Below are 13,203 nucleotides of genomic sequence, written 5' to 3' on the forward strand. Positions count from 1 at the left end.
TTACGATTATTATAATGACTTATCAATTAACTTTTTAAGATAATTTTAATTACTAAGTTACAATACATTTAATGATCGAATGTTATAATTGCCTTTTTAATTGTATATATAGAGAGATTTATACTGAACTTTTAATTTTTTTAGGAAATTTTACGCATAATTTTATATATTTTTTGTTAGAGCGCATTAGATCATATTTAAATGCTACTTCGCGCCTTACAAATAATAAAATATTATCATTATCATTATTATTATTATTATTATTTGATTATTATTATTATTTCTGTTAAACAAACGCCTGCTCTGCAGGCTAAAGACAGGTCCACTTTGCTGCTCGCTAAAGTTCAGGTGAACAAACGCCACAGTGAAGGACATATACAGAGTTTTTTATTAAAACAAACTATTTTGTGGTAGTTCGTTTTCAGTTGACATGTTAACTTACTCGATCTACTCAACCGGACAACAAGACCCACTAGAGACTGTCTTGAGGACGCCTTTGGTTGTTTAGTGGCTATGATAAGGCTGCGTAAGAAACTGGGTCCAAATTCTTCCCCGCAACCTTAGGATGGCCAATAAATTCTACAATTTCTTTGACACTACTTCTTCACAGCATTTCCTTCCTTTCACTTTCTCAAGCCCAGGAGGGCCAGGAAGCTGTGAAAAAAGAATTTTTATCAGTGAGATGACGCGTACCCTTTAAGTCCCAAGAAAAGTAAACATCAATTTTCTCCTAATAATCACCTTAGATAAAATGCTTTGATCTTCAACCAAATTCTTTCAACTTATTCTTTATGAAAATGTATAGGCTTTCAAGGTTATTCTAGCTGAATAAGGCATCGTCTTTACGATTTCTGTAATAGGGAAGATTGATAGTATTTTGAGACTATTGTTGGTTTCACATGACGTCACAAAAATTCAAACTACAAAACTATCGATCCTACTGAGATTTTACTTTCATGATGTATTAGAGCAGCTGAAAACTAATTGTCATACAAATTTTCGCTTCACAAGGGTTATTGGTTTTGTGATACAGTACGCTTGAATTTCTAAGCTTTTGCGTGACGTGGCATTTACATGACGGCCGAGAGAGCCGTCATGTACGTTAAAAAAGTCATGATGTATTTCGGGGAATTTGCTATCTTAACAGTTCATGTATTAGAAAAAGTATTACTTTAATGTTTATGCGTTCCTCGAGGAATGAATTCACGCTTTTGTACCAAAACTCGGTAACAGATGTTTTTGTTGGTTTCCGTCCGCCATGTTGGTGCCCATCCGGATGGGCACCAGCATGGCGTCTCCATACAAATCTCTATAAATTTGAGTAAAACATTTCTTCGGATATCTCGATACGGAATATTCTTCTGACCTGAATCTTGGCGAGGGTCTTTGTATATTTACCTCCTTTCATTCTCCAGATTCCGGACTTTATCTATTGAACGGTTTTGATTTCTATTTTGATCTATTTTGAATGGCGTGACACTAAAAACCAGCAATTCATGTTGTCTTTCCAATGAAACGACCCCACGAATCTTTGCGGTTACATATCGTACCCACTTTTTTTACTCGTTGAGAACATGGTGATTTGTGGTCTACAAGTAGCCTCTGAAATAACACAGTTCTCTAGCGAAACGAGCGCCAGAAATTACTCAGTTATTCTAAAAAGAAGCCAACAGATATTTTAAGAGGCTAGTTACCTCCCTATGTGCCCATCCAGCCAGTCTTTGTATTTCAGTCCGTTACGCCAAGTGGTAGGAAGAGCACTAGCACCAAGTTTACATCCCAACAGAGCCCCAGCCACTGCTCCATTAGTATCTGCATCCCCACCCTGAAAACAACAACAGACAATAGAGAGAAGTGTGACGTCACATTACGATGGCAGCAAAATTTCTGGATCTCAACAATCTTTCTTGACAGAGACAGCCATTTGCATTATCGAACGATGGAAGAAAAGTATGGAATACAGTTTGTTCCTGAGTCTAACCATGCACAGGGAAGTCATACATGTCAAAAGTTTGTTTGTTTGTTTGTTTTCTTCCATATTTGCAGGACAACAGTTTATGGAGATCACCAGAAGTTGTGCTACTATGTTAACGTGACGTAATGACTTCTCCTCTCTAGAGGCCATTTGCAGCTACTCACTCATATAAGCAGAGGAAGCACCGAGAAAAGACAAACAAAGGAAATTACCATTTCAAATACTGTGAGCTCTTTGTTTTTCTTTCCAAGTGCCCCTCTTGCTCTCCAGCATGGTGCGTTTGTACCATTTAAACCACGTGAATGACTACATTATATGTTACGGGCATTGAAGCTTTTACACGAGTGTAAATTGCGTGCAGAATGGCGGATTTACACACAAAACCACGTGTGTAAAATTTTACTCTCAGTTTCCAAAAATTTGCATTTATTTTCTCGTGTATTTTTGCGTGTATTTTTTTACACGCGTGTTTCGCTAGTGTATTTCTCGTACATTTTGCGGCGTGCAAAATGGCGGATTTACCCTCAAGAAACACGCGTGTAATGCTGCAATGCCCGTGGCTTGTATTGTAACCGTAAATAGCCTATCAGAAACTCTTACGAAAAACCGGGACACGGAAAGTCTACTTATGTGTCTTGAGCAACCGCATATAACAATTCACTAGAGATACAGTTACTACTGTTTAATAAGGGGAAACAAAATTGACTAGCAACAAGGTCATTTAGCGATTTTTCCATACAGCCTACGAAGCCATCCGTCCGTCCACCCGTCCGTCTTTCTGCCCGCCTGCCAACCGTACCCGTCGCCGTCGTTGTTGCTTACGCGAGCTATTTTTGAGCGTGGAGTAAAATTACGTCACGTCGTTTACGAAGCCTTTGGTTGGTTGATTCTCGTCCCGAATACAGTACCTGCGAAAATGAATATTCACGAGCAGCGTACAAAGCAGATATGTACATGTAAGAGTTACGCGTTTCAGCCTCTTATGAGTTTCTGCGGTTACTCAATAGACCTTTTACCGATACGGCGGCCATATTGAATTAATTCGATTTAAGGAGTATTATAGGATGCCCAGGGGGCATGAGCACATTTCGTTCGTATTTTCGAGCGCTTTTCTTAGAATAAGATTGTAATGGGAGAAAAGATCCTTGTGCCGTGTTTGGATGTAATAACGACCGCCTTTTTCTAGTTTAGTATTAGAAATATGGTCTTTCACTGTATATTTCTCGGGAAAAATGCGATTATTATTACATCAAAACACGGCATAAGGATCTTTTTTCCCATTACAATCTTATTCTAAGAAAACTTTAAGAAAAAATGTCCCGAAAAGCGCTCGAAAATACAAACGAAATGTGCTCATGCCCCCTGGGCATCCTATAATACTCCTTAAATCGAATTAATTCAATATGATGGCCGTATCGGTAAAAAGGTCTATTGTTTAACAAGGGGAAACAAAACTGACGTCGTTGTTGCTTACGCGAGCTATTTTTGAGCATGGAGTAAAATTACGTCACGTCGTTAATGAAGTTTGGCTGGTTGATTCTCGTCCCGAATACAGTACTTGCGAAAATGAATGTTCACGAGCATCGTACAAAGCAGAGATGTAGGAGTTACACGTTCCAGCCCCTTATGAGATTCTACAGTTACTCCATTGTTATACATTGTAACCCTCCCGGTCGGTTAACCACAACCCGCACACCTATTGTTTTACAACAGTTCACTATCATTACCTCGAAAGCAATGGCTTCTAGTGCATCTCGGAAGTTTTCTTGCCTCAGCGCCCAAAATCCTGCCCCCATACATTTGTAAGTGTAACCTATTTTACCACTTTCGTCGAGTTGTAGATCATTCAGTGATTTGGCAAACATGTACTCCTTCAGGTCTTCTTTCTAAAGAGAAAAAATAGGGCCTATCTTCTCGCACCTATAATTATGGTTATCATTTAGGTGTTAAGAAAAAAAAATCAACCGTTCCAAGACTCTCTCGGCCGTTCATAAGAAGTCAATTATTGCCGCATTACGTGCTTACCCGTTTAGGCCTACTCTATGTTTCTCAGAACAGGCTCGGTCAGGGCGTTAGTTTTTTTTTAAACTGGGTTCTTCAAGTCCAATGCAGTTCTAAAAACTCCACTAAAACATTACGAAGATGTTCCCGCTTTGTTATTGAACCAAGCTCGTTGAGACTTAAGTCAGGTAAATATTTAAGTTTGTTTGTTTTGAGTACATTTTAAACAATCTTCATTGACTCTTCTAATAATCGAAAATACCACTGTTGGTTTGCATAACCTTGTTGCGAGAACTCTTTAACATTTTAGGCGTTATTACGTTTTCGATTAACATAATCTAGCTTGCTGTTTCATGGAAATGCAACGCGATCACCCCACACCCATCCAATTTTTCTACCGCTACATTTACAAATAAGAAAGAAAGACCGAAGGCCCCCTCTAAAAATACCGGTACTTCACTGAATTGACTCTTTAGGACGTAAAAGAACCTCTAGGGATGCTAAACACATTCATTGGCTGTGCGAAGTCAAGAAATAATCAAAATTCTTGGTAATCAACAGCGACTCTTAAGCCATCGAAAATTTGGGGAAAACATTTTCGATTTTGTACAAAGAATTTTGATAACCTCTATTGGCGTAACAATTTCTGAGAGTGATCTCTTTAGTGGGGATTGCGCCTCGCATGGGGGAGTGGGGAGGGGTGGGGTGACTTTCATGGGAGCTATGAGTCCTTTACATGCCCATCACCACGGGGAAGGTCTAAACCCAGTAAAGCTTGTAAGACAATTACCTCTTGTTTGCTTTCAAGCGCTGTACAGGCGTATTCATATGCCTCCTTAACCACTGCCTCGACATCATACTCTCCAGTTTGCTTCATATGCTTCCCTTGTAACATTATTGCAACTGCTGTTGTCACAGCAACACACGACGCAATGCACCTTGGGTCTGCATGCGTGACCTTACAAGCGGCCATTGTGTTACTTATCACTGTGTCAATGTCACCAAAGTCATGTATTCCAAGAATTGAAGTGCGCATGACACCTCCGTTGGGAGCGAGATAGCGGCCTGAATATTCCCATACGTACCTGGCAGCCTAAAATCGGACAAACAGTTGGTAACTGCGATCAAAACTTTAAATAAAATCCACAGATTTAACCGTTCATTACGAACTAAAGGAGAGTAAATAACATTGAGGGTGAGGGAGATTTTTATTTCATTTCGTCACCTTCCTCGTGCCTTATTACAGTTAATTTCCTCTTTCCCTTCAAGTGCCTGGCACGCAAGCTACCGACAATAAAAAATTATCAACCATCGAGTCTGGTACTCAACAAACGAATTCCAGGTTGCCGTTCGTCTCTTCAGTAGTAGATCACAGATGACGTCAAAATGTGGTTTAGAGCAAAAGAGGGCACACGAGCAACATGTTAGTGTGTCACAAATGTTCTTATCTCACCTTTTGACATCTTCTGTGATCTATATTACTGAACAGACGCACGGCAACATGGAATCTTTTCGTTTTATACAATGGATTGAAAAGTTGTCTTCTGTGCGCGTGTCGGTTACTACATTGTATAAAGCTGCATGGTTAACAGGGCCTTAACGGAACCTGAGAAAGTACCTCCCAGAAAGCCCTTTGGTCTAATAGTATTATGGTTTATGATCTTTAGTAGATACTGTTCTTTTAGCCCCCGAGCAACCTCTCCATTTGGGGTAGTTGTGAAAAGTCACGCGAGAGCCGCACGCGAAAGGACACGAGAGTGCGAGGGGCGTTCTCTCGCAGCTCGCTTCCCTCGCAAAAATTGGAGAGAATGCTAGTACGTAGACTACGAGTAGTCCCCATTTTCCCTCAGGGATAGTAGAGCGAGCGAAACGCGAGCGCGCGTGAAAATCACCCCACGCGAGAAAAGGCGACATGCGGCGGCGGCGTATCGCCTTTTCTCGCGTGGGGTGATTTTCACGCGCGCTCGCGTTTCGCTCGCTCTACTATCCCTGAGGAAAAATGGGGACTACTCGTAGTCTAGCTAGTAGGCAACTGTTCTTTGAAATCATTGAAAACTACCGTATATACCTCGTGTAGCCACCTACTCAGAAGTCCTTAGGGTTCATCACGCGGAGGAAGTACGTGATGAAACCCTAAGAACGTCTGCTCTGGAAGCTATACCTCGTGTGGATTTGTCAGAAACTGAGGATGACGTAGAACAGAGTGTGTGGTGCTACCGATACCCATTCCACCCATGTCACCAAGTTCTTTAAAACCTTCCCTGGACCACTTCTTCAACCGTCCTGCGTAATCCACGGGATCCATCTGTCAGTAAGGAAAACGAAAGAGATTAACTGATCAATTGATTTCATCTATAAAAATTATTTAACATAATTTCTCTTTCTGGGCTTAATAATGCAGGGGGATAACGATCCTCAAGTTCTCCCTTGAAGCGCATCCCCTTCCCCGCCCAACTTCACTTTGCGAACTCTACGGGTGGGACTGGGGCATGGCTTAAGAGGTACGTTTATTTAGGATACGGTCCAATCCTTAAATCTGCGGTTTGATGCATCGTGGGCCCATTTTGACAGTGAGATCTTCTTGAAACTAGTCTAGCTAGTCCCCCAGTTTTCGGTAGGATCGTCATGATCGATCCCATAGTTTAACAGGTAGTCGTTTTGGCTTCCTTATGTGTGTCACCTTCCTGGCGGGTAAGAATTTTAGTGCACGTCCCCGTATTTTGCTAACTTTACTATCCCTGTTAAAGAAAACTCTAACTCCTTTTTAGTCACAGGACCGTCCATACTTTTGCCGCTGTTCAAAATATGGTTTAGCTGGTGAGCCGAACTCTTCCGAGAATTACACGTATTGACAGCAACTTTTGCAAGCCGAATTGCTTTAAAACTTAAATTTACTTCCTCACTGACGTTCAAAAATGAACAAACGCACGCACGCAGTCACTCAATCACTTGCTTCTTCATGTACAACTGGTACAACCCCTTCTACGGTTATAGCAGTCCTTTAAACCTTCGCTTGCGCCCATTAAAAGAAGTCCATTTTTCTTAAAATATATAGGAAGAAACGTTTGAAACAGACTGAGCTATTTTTCCGCTTAATATGAATATGGGGTGCGTTTAATAAACATTTGACTGCATAACCTAACCTTCCCACTGTTTTCCACAAGAGAGAGTAAAATGAGAATCATTTGATCTGAGTCGTCTGTCCAGTCACCAGTGTCAAACCTCTCGCGATGGAAATCCTTATACTTCATGTCATACTCCAAGTTTGGCATTTTGGGGTGAGAGAACGTTTCGTAAAGTTTTTGAAACGTGGTCTTCTCGTGGTAATTGCCATAAATCTGAGATAAAAAAAGAGAGTCTAATCTTAACTTTACACCAAGAAGACTGTGGAAGATTAGAGCTGCTTTGGAGAAACCCAGGAGAAAAGATTTCACAAGTTTACAGAAACCTTTCAAGGTGTTGGTATTTGACAAAGAATTAGGGAAAATTGGGGAGTATTTTAGAATCTCCAACAGGAAACACACAGATTCCTCTGACTAGCCACTATAAATTTCTCGTGGCATAAGTTGGGAGAAGTTGTTAAAAGATCAGTAGAACAAGTTTTGGGTGATCATTGTGTTAAATGTCGATCATGACTTCTTTCCATGATTATGCCCAGATAGTGACTAGAAATTTGATTATTAGGGCCATTTATACAAGGAAAAATAAGACGCGTCTTACATAATCACGATACTGGGGCTCGAATGGGTGACGTAAAAGGTCTGCCTGCAGTGGTCTCCAGAAAATTAGCAGTAGAAGGAAAAAAAGTTAAGTAGGTGCAAATAGATAAGATAAAATGGCATAGAGCACCTTGAAAGAGCCACAGTAAGGTGTGAAATAAGTACTGGAGGGAGTCAGCCCCAGTGTCTGATGGCTTCCCCGCTCACGGCCCTGAAAAGTGCATTCAAGTGCACTTTGAACAACCAGGGAAGGAGTTTAAGAGTCACAATAGCCTGTTTGGCAGGCGTTTGAAAGGGAAGGAACGGAACGGAAGTTTTAGGCGTGCCCTCGCATTTCTCTCGCGCTTAAAACTCCCTTTCCCTTCCTTTTCAAATGCCTGCCATGCAGGCTAGAGTCACAAGACAGCACTTTATTAACCCACATTTGCTTAACTTTTAAATTTGTTCCAAATGATTGCTGCTACTTCTGTGACAACTATACACTGCATTTTTGCTGGTCATTTGAGCTTCTGGAAAACCCTGAGCATAGTATGACAGCCCAGTCTATACAGTTGTAGCATTTCATTATACTTTCACTACTGGCAGGTGGTTGCTGCAAGATGATCCAACAAGGTTGCCATGGATACTGTTCTAACACAGCGCATTAGGATAAGGTTCCATCATGTTTCACATAATTCCCCCAACATTTAGCTGCTGGAGATGAATCTACTAATTTATGGGGCAGAGAATACAGACAACCTTAAAATGACTTCTTTGTATAACAAGTACATTCAGAATTTTTTTTTTACCAGTTTACAAGAGCCTAAAATTGTTCAGTGAGTATCCAACCTATACGAGGAATATGTTTGCTATTCGCCATACAACCTGTAACCACAGTAGCCATGCAATGTCTCTTAGCAAGCCTAGAACAACAATCAATGGTCTACACTAATTTTCATATTTTTCTGCCAAACAACGGAATGCTTTCCCTGAGGAATTAAGAAACACTATTTTTCCTGATTTTAAGCAACGCGTACAAAGGGTTAATATGTTTGATTATAGTTTAATTTACTAATTTTTCTCTTGTTTTGCGTATTCAGTATTTTATTTAATATTTAGTTAGTTAGTACCTGCTATAGAGATCTTAATTTTTTTTCTCCCTCAAAAGATATTAGCCATTTAGTGAAGCTAGACTAAAATTTGAGTCAAAATAAAGGTCATGTTATGTCTACCGGAATCTTTCCAGATTTCAAGTCTGGAAAGCAGCATTTGCCACACTTAGCCTTAAGGCCAGTATAGACAATATGCCAACCCCTTTCTTGTTTTATTTGGCAGACCCCTTTCTTTATTGCTGGGAGCGGTACTCAGGTACAGGATTTAGCTAAGGTACGCTGTGCTGCCTGGGAACCAGACCTTACTGGACAGGAAAATATTTTAATTCAACAATGTCACCAAATTCTAGAAATATTAAAGCCAATTATTTATATCCTGTTCTGGCGCACTTTCATTCTAAAGCTTTTTTTTACGGTTGAGACATTATATGCTATTTTATTAAACATGTTTGGATACCCCACTATAGTTTGGGAGTCCCAAAATCACAGCCCTGTTGGAAAATATACATTAATTATTTTAAGGGAATACTTCCTTGACCTGATTTCTGTCTAAAGGAAAATCAGTGCCGAGATAATAGTAGGCCTTAAACTCAACTGAGGGGGAGCAAGGGTGGCGCAGTGGTGAGAGCACTCGCCTCCCACCAATGTGGCCCGGGTTCGAATCCTGGCATTGACGCCATATGTGGGTTGAGTTTGTTGTTGGTTCTCTCCCTTGCTCCGAGAGGTTTTTCTCCGGGTACTCCGGTTTTCCCCTCTCCTTAAAAACCAACACTTTCAAATTCCAATTCGATCTGGAACGCACGGACACGTTTCAACGAGTTCTTATGAACTCCTTAGTGCTCCGTGGGTAAACAAATTACAATTTACAATCTGACAAAATCGGATGACATTTAGTTTTGCTGGCCATTTGCAATCTCTATGTGAACTCCTTAAAATTTGTGTGGATCAATGGTATGATCAAATAGAGCCTCTGTATGAGGCCCTTGAAAGGAATATGAACTCGAGAGGTAAAATAATGGAGGTTTAACCTCAAATTGAACTTACATGCATTGCTTCTTTCTTTGTCATGAACTCAGTCAGCAGGCCAATAGCATCTCCGATGCAATTTCCATAGATAGTACCTAGAATGTGATCCAACAGAACTTCATCACTAAGAGTAGACTTTGTGTTGAAAGAAGGCTTTGGTTTACTCTCGTGTTGAATATCTAAACCCTGAAATTGATAATTATTAAAATTAATGATAATTGAGTATATACTCTCAAATTTTTTATAAGTCACTAATATTTTAGCTTTAGGAGATTCCTTCATATGGGTATTTTGAAGTAACTGTAAAAATATTTTCAGGTAAGAATAAGGTATGAACTGAACATTCTTCATGATTGTTAAATCTCTTAGATCATTGCTTCATCAACAGTGCCTGTCACAACTTCAATTTCATCAGAAATACCCATAGAGTAGGAGTGCATCTCTGTATATCTCTTGGGGGAAGGAGGATATGATACTTTATATATTACCAGATCACATATACACTAAGGGGGAGAGGCTTGTCTTGGGACATTCTATTTTTCATTCCCCCCCTCCCCCCCTCCTCCCCCACCACATGAGGATGGCTGGTTTTTGAAAAAGGAGTTTTTCATTTCTTCTTCAATTAAGCTGAAAATAATTGGACCCTTCAGACATTTTTTTCAAAGGTTTTGACAAATAATCAACCCTTCAGATTGCATTTTCAAAGGGCGCCAACAAAAAAAAATTGAGGGCTGGGATAATCCCAGTACACCTTCCTTTTGGAGGTGGGAATGGTTCCGAAAAAATGAAACGTTCCTCTGAGAAACACTTCCTTGCACTTCTTGCTGACTAAAAGGGGATATCATGAGTGATCACACCCCATAAAAAACAAAAGATTATTGGAACTCCTTAGGAACTTTCTACAAAGATGAACGATGAGATTGGATAACATGTCAGCACGTTTTCACTTCCTTCTTGAAAGAACTTACGGCAGAACTTTCTGAGTTTACGTTGACGGCTGCATCTTCATCTGTGCTTCTCATTGAAGAGGACTCAACGTTTGACGGTTTCTCTTCTTCTGATTTCGGGTTTTCCGCTGAATCTCCCGTATTGTCTCTTGTCGAAGAATTTTCTTCTGTTCCAGTGTCGTTGGACGGTCTCTTGCTATGATCCAGATCATCGCCGCCAGCGCCAGTTGCATCTGGAAGAGTTTCAGCTTCTTTTGCGGAAGAACCCGACTGATCATTGCCCGTAGGTGAATCCATTCGAAAAAGTTTCGACAACAGGTTGGGATGAAAGCAATATTTTCTGATGAACTTGCAAACTAGGCCATCTAGACTTTCTGTTCTGGGAAGTTGGGCGGAAGTGGTCAGTTTGAGGTCAGCGGAGCGAAACTCGGATTTTCGTAAATACTTCATATATAGTAATTATAATGTACCGATAAATGAAGGGGAGCACAGGCTACGAACCCGGGGGGCTATTTTTTTTTTTAACTTCCCCTAGGTCTCCGAGGATTGAGGTGGGTGCTTATTTGAGAGGGGAGGCTCCATTAAGAACTAGAATGCAAAGTAAAAAAGTTCAGTTACAAGAAGCTGGAGCCCAGGAGCAGGTCATTCAGCCGAAGATCAGAAACAAATCCGACGCTCCAGTTGGTGCCATAAACCATCACGGATCAGTCCACAAGAAGTTTTACAGTCGTGATTGATTAATACAGTCTCTCCTTTATTAGTGTAGAATAATAGGGGGAGGGGGAAGGGAGCTTATTAACTTTGTTCCCCGAAAAGTGGCGGGGGGGGGACTTATTTGAGAGAGGGCTAGGCTTTGGTAGATTGTGCTAGCATAATTTTAAGCATAATTCAACAAAACGAGCATTATTTTAAGCTTTAAAAAGGTTTAGCACTGCTAGCATAATCCGAGCTTTTATGCGTTGAAAACAAAAAAACCCCATCATAGCTCTAGAATAATTTAGTTTGTATTCTATTTCTGTATTGTTTTTGGAAAATATTGAGGTCTGTGCTAAGGCCCATGGTCAAATATGGTCCGGCAGGCGGCAGAGGTGACCCTGTGCATAAGACTGATACTCAGGCTACCACGCTTATGGCTCGGCGGCTCGGCCCCTCAGATGGCGCCTTCTCGAGTACATCCACTTCCACCACTTCCACCACTTCCAGCGCCGTACCGAGAGCTTTAATCTCTAGAGAACGTGTTCCTAAAGGTAATACCGGAAAGTGCAAGGAAAGAGGTAACTCAGATCCAAAGAACATGAGTCATCGTGATCGAATCGAAGAATTCGCAGGGGAAAATTTGTGTCTTCGAGGTGGAAAACCGTTTTGCAATGGGTGTAAGGAGATACTGAGCTCTAAAAAAAGCATTCACAAAAACCACTTGGCTTCCAAAAAACATGCCGCAGGCAAAGAGAAGTTAAAAGTGACAAAAAAGCGAGATCATGTGTGCACATGCGTATTTGCCATGCTAAAGACTGTAAGACTGGAAGGTGGACTATATGAATGTTCATTAAAGTCAAAATTGATAGAGTTAAGCTACTGATGATCTTTATTTTCCTTAAAATCAGTGTAAAATCTAAGTAGCATAATTTCGGTGACAGAGAGCATAATTTTCAGAAAGTAGCATACTTTTGGCATAATTTCTAAAAAATATGAGCACTGCTAAAAGCATAATATGCTTTTTTTTCGAGCACAATCTACCAAAGCCTAGAGGGGGGGCTTAAAAAATAAAGGATTTACAATATCTGCTTTACTCTCTTCTTTACTTACTCCAATTGCTTGCTTTAACGGCTTCTTCATCGCCTTGCCGTAAGGATCAGTTTGCCGTTTTATGATTTTCTACAAGTTATTATTTTGCTGATCCAGGTCTACAACTGAGATATCGGGCACCACTCAAAAGTTTGTCGCTGTGGACTTGCTGATATTTTATATTTTACCAGCTTTACTAGCACAATTTATTAAACACGCGTTCCTGCCCTACGTTCGTGGAGCCCTAAGAACGTCTGCTTGGGAGGTGAGACTCGCGTCGGGGACGCTTATTTATACAAAGGTGGGGGGAGGACGGGAGGTGGGAGTGGAAAAACCCCATCCCCTAGGCCTTTCCCTTTTTATTAGGAAACATCTCTGGGTTCTAGCTTGAGAGGGATCCCCGTCGGAAAATTAAAATTGAATCCCCGAGGAGTCGAATCTGGGCGTGGCCCAGGCTTTATCAGTTGAACCCCAAGGATGCCATACTCAAGCACAGTAAGATGGCGTATTTTTGTTTTGTTTTTGTTTCCCTTTATGTATAGATATTTCTGTCTACCCCCAGCCCTCAGCTAAAGAGGGTGAACTCATGAAGGAGCCTAATTTTCGGGCGCTCCGACATCCGGTTGGCTGAAACTCCCAGGGGACTTTGAACGAGCGAG

General features: G+C 40.8%; 1 protein-coding gene across 2 annotated transcripts; it reads right to left on the bottom strand.

Moving 5' to 3' along the window:
* Window positions 1-369: 369 nt before the first annotated feature.
* LOC140923336 (ADP-ribosyl-[dinitrogen reductase] glycohydrolase-like) lies at window positions 370-11,071 on the bottom strand. Of its 2 annotated transcripts, XM_073373430.1 has the most exons (8): window positions 10,781-11,071; window positions 9,831-9,998; window positions 7,120-7,314; window positions 6,138-6,281; window positions 4,767-5,069; window positions 3,703-3,861; window positions 1,695-1,825; window positions 370-654 (listed from the first exon to the last, which is right to left on the bottom strand). In XM_073373430.1, exons 1-8 carry the CDS (start codon window positions 11,054-11,056, stop codon window positions 624-626), a joined length of 1,407 nt encoding a protein of 468 aa, XP_073229531.1. In that variant the 5' UTR covers window positions 11,057-11,071; the 3' UTR covers window positions 370-623. The 2 variants fall into 2 exon arrangements, with proteins under 2 accessions (XP_073229531.1, XP_073229532.1); XM_073373431.1 differs by lacking the exon at window positions 7,120-7,314.
* Window positions 11,072-13,203: the final 2,132 nt, after the last annotated feature.

Source organism: Porites lutea, chromosome 13 (assembly GCF_958299795.1).
Source record: "Porites lutea chromosome 13, jaPorLute2.1, whole genome shotgun sequence".
NCBI classification, from domain to species: Eukaryota; Metazoa; Cnidaria; class Anthozoa; order Scleractinia; family Poritidae; genus Porites; species Porites lutea.

What these genes read in the sequence shown, in the direction of transcription:
- LOC140923336 (XM_073373430.1), bottom strand. Translation starts at nt 11,056, where the DNA reads ATGGATTCACCTACGGGCAATGATCAGTCGGGTTCTTCCGCAAAAGAA. An exon ending in TTGTGGAAAACAGTGGGAAG is followed by an intron (nt 6,282 to 7,119) that starts GTTAGGTTATGC and finishes CCTTACTGACAG; the next exon opens with ATGGATCCCGTGGATTACGC. An exon ending in CGCTTGAAAGCAAACAAGAG is followed by an intron (nt 3,862 to 4,766) that starts GTAATTGTCTTA and finishes TTTTCTCTTTAG; the next exon opens with AAAGAAGACCTGAAGGAGTA.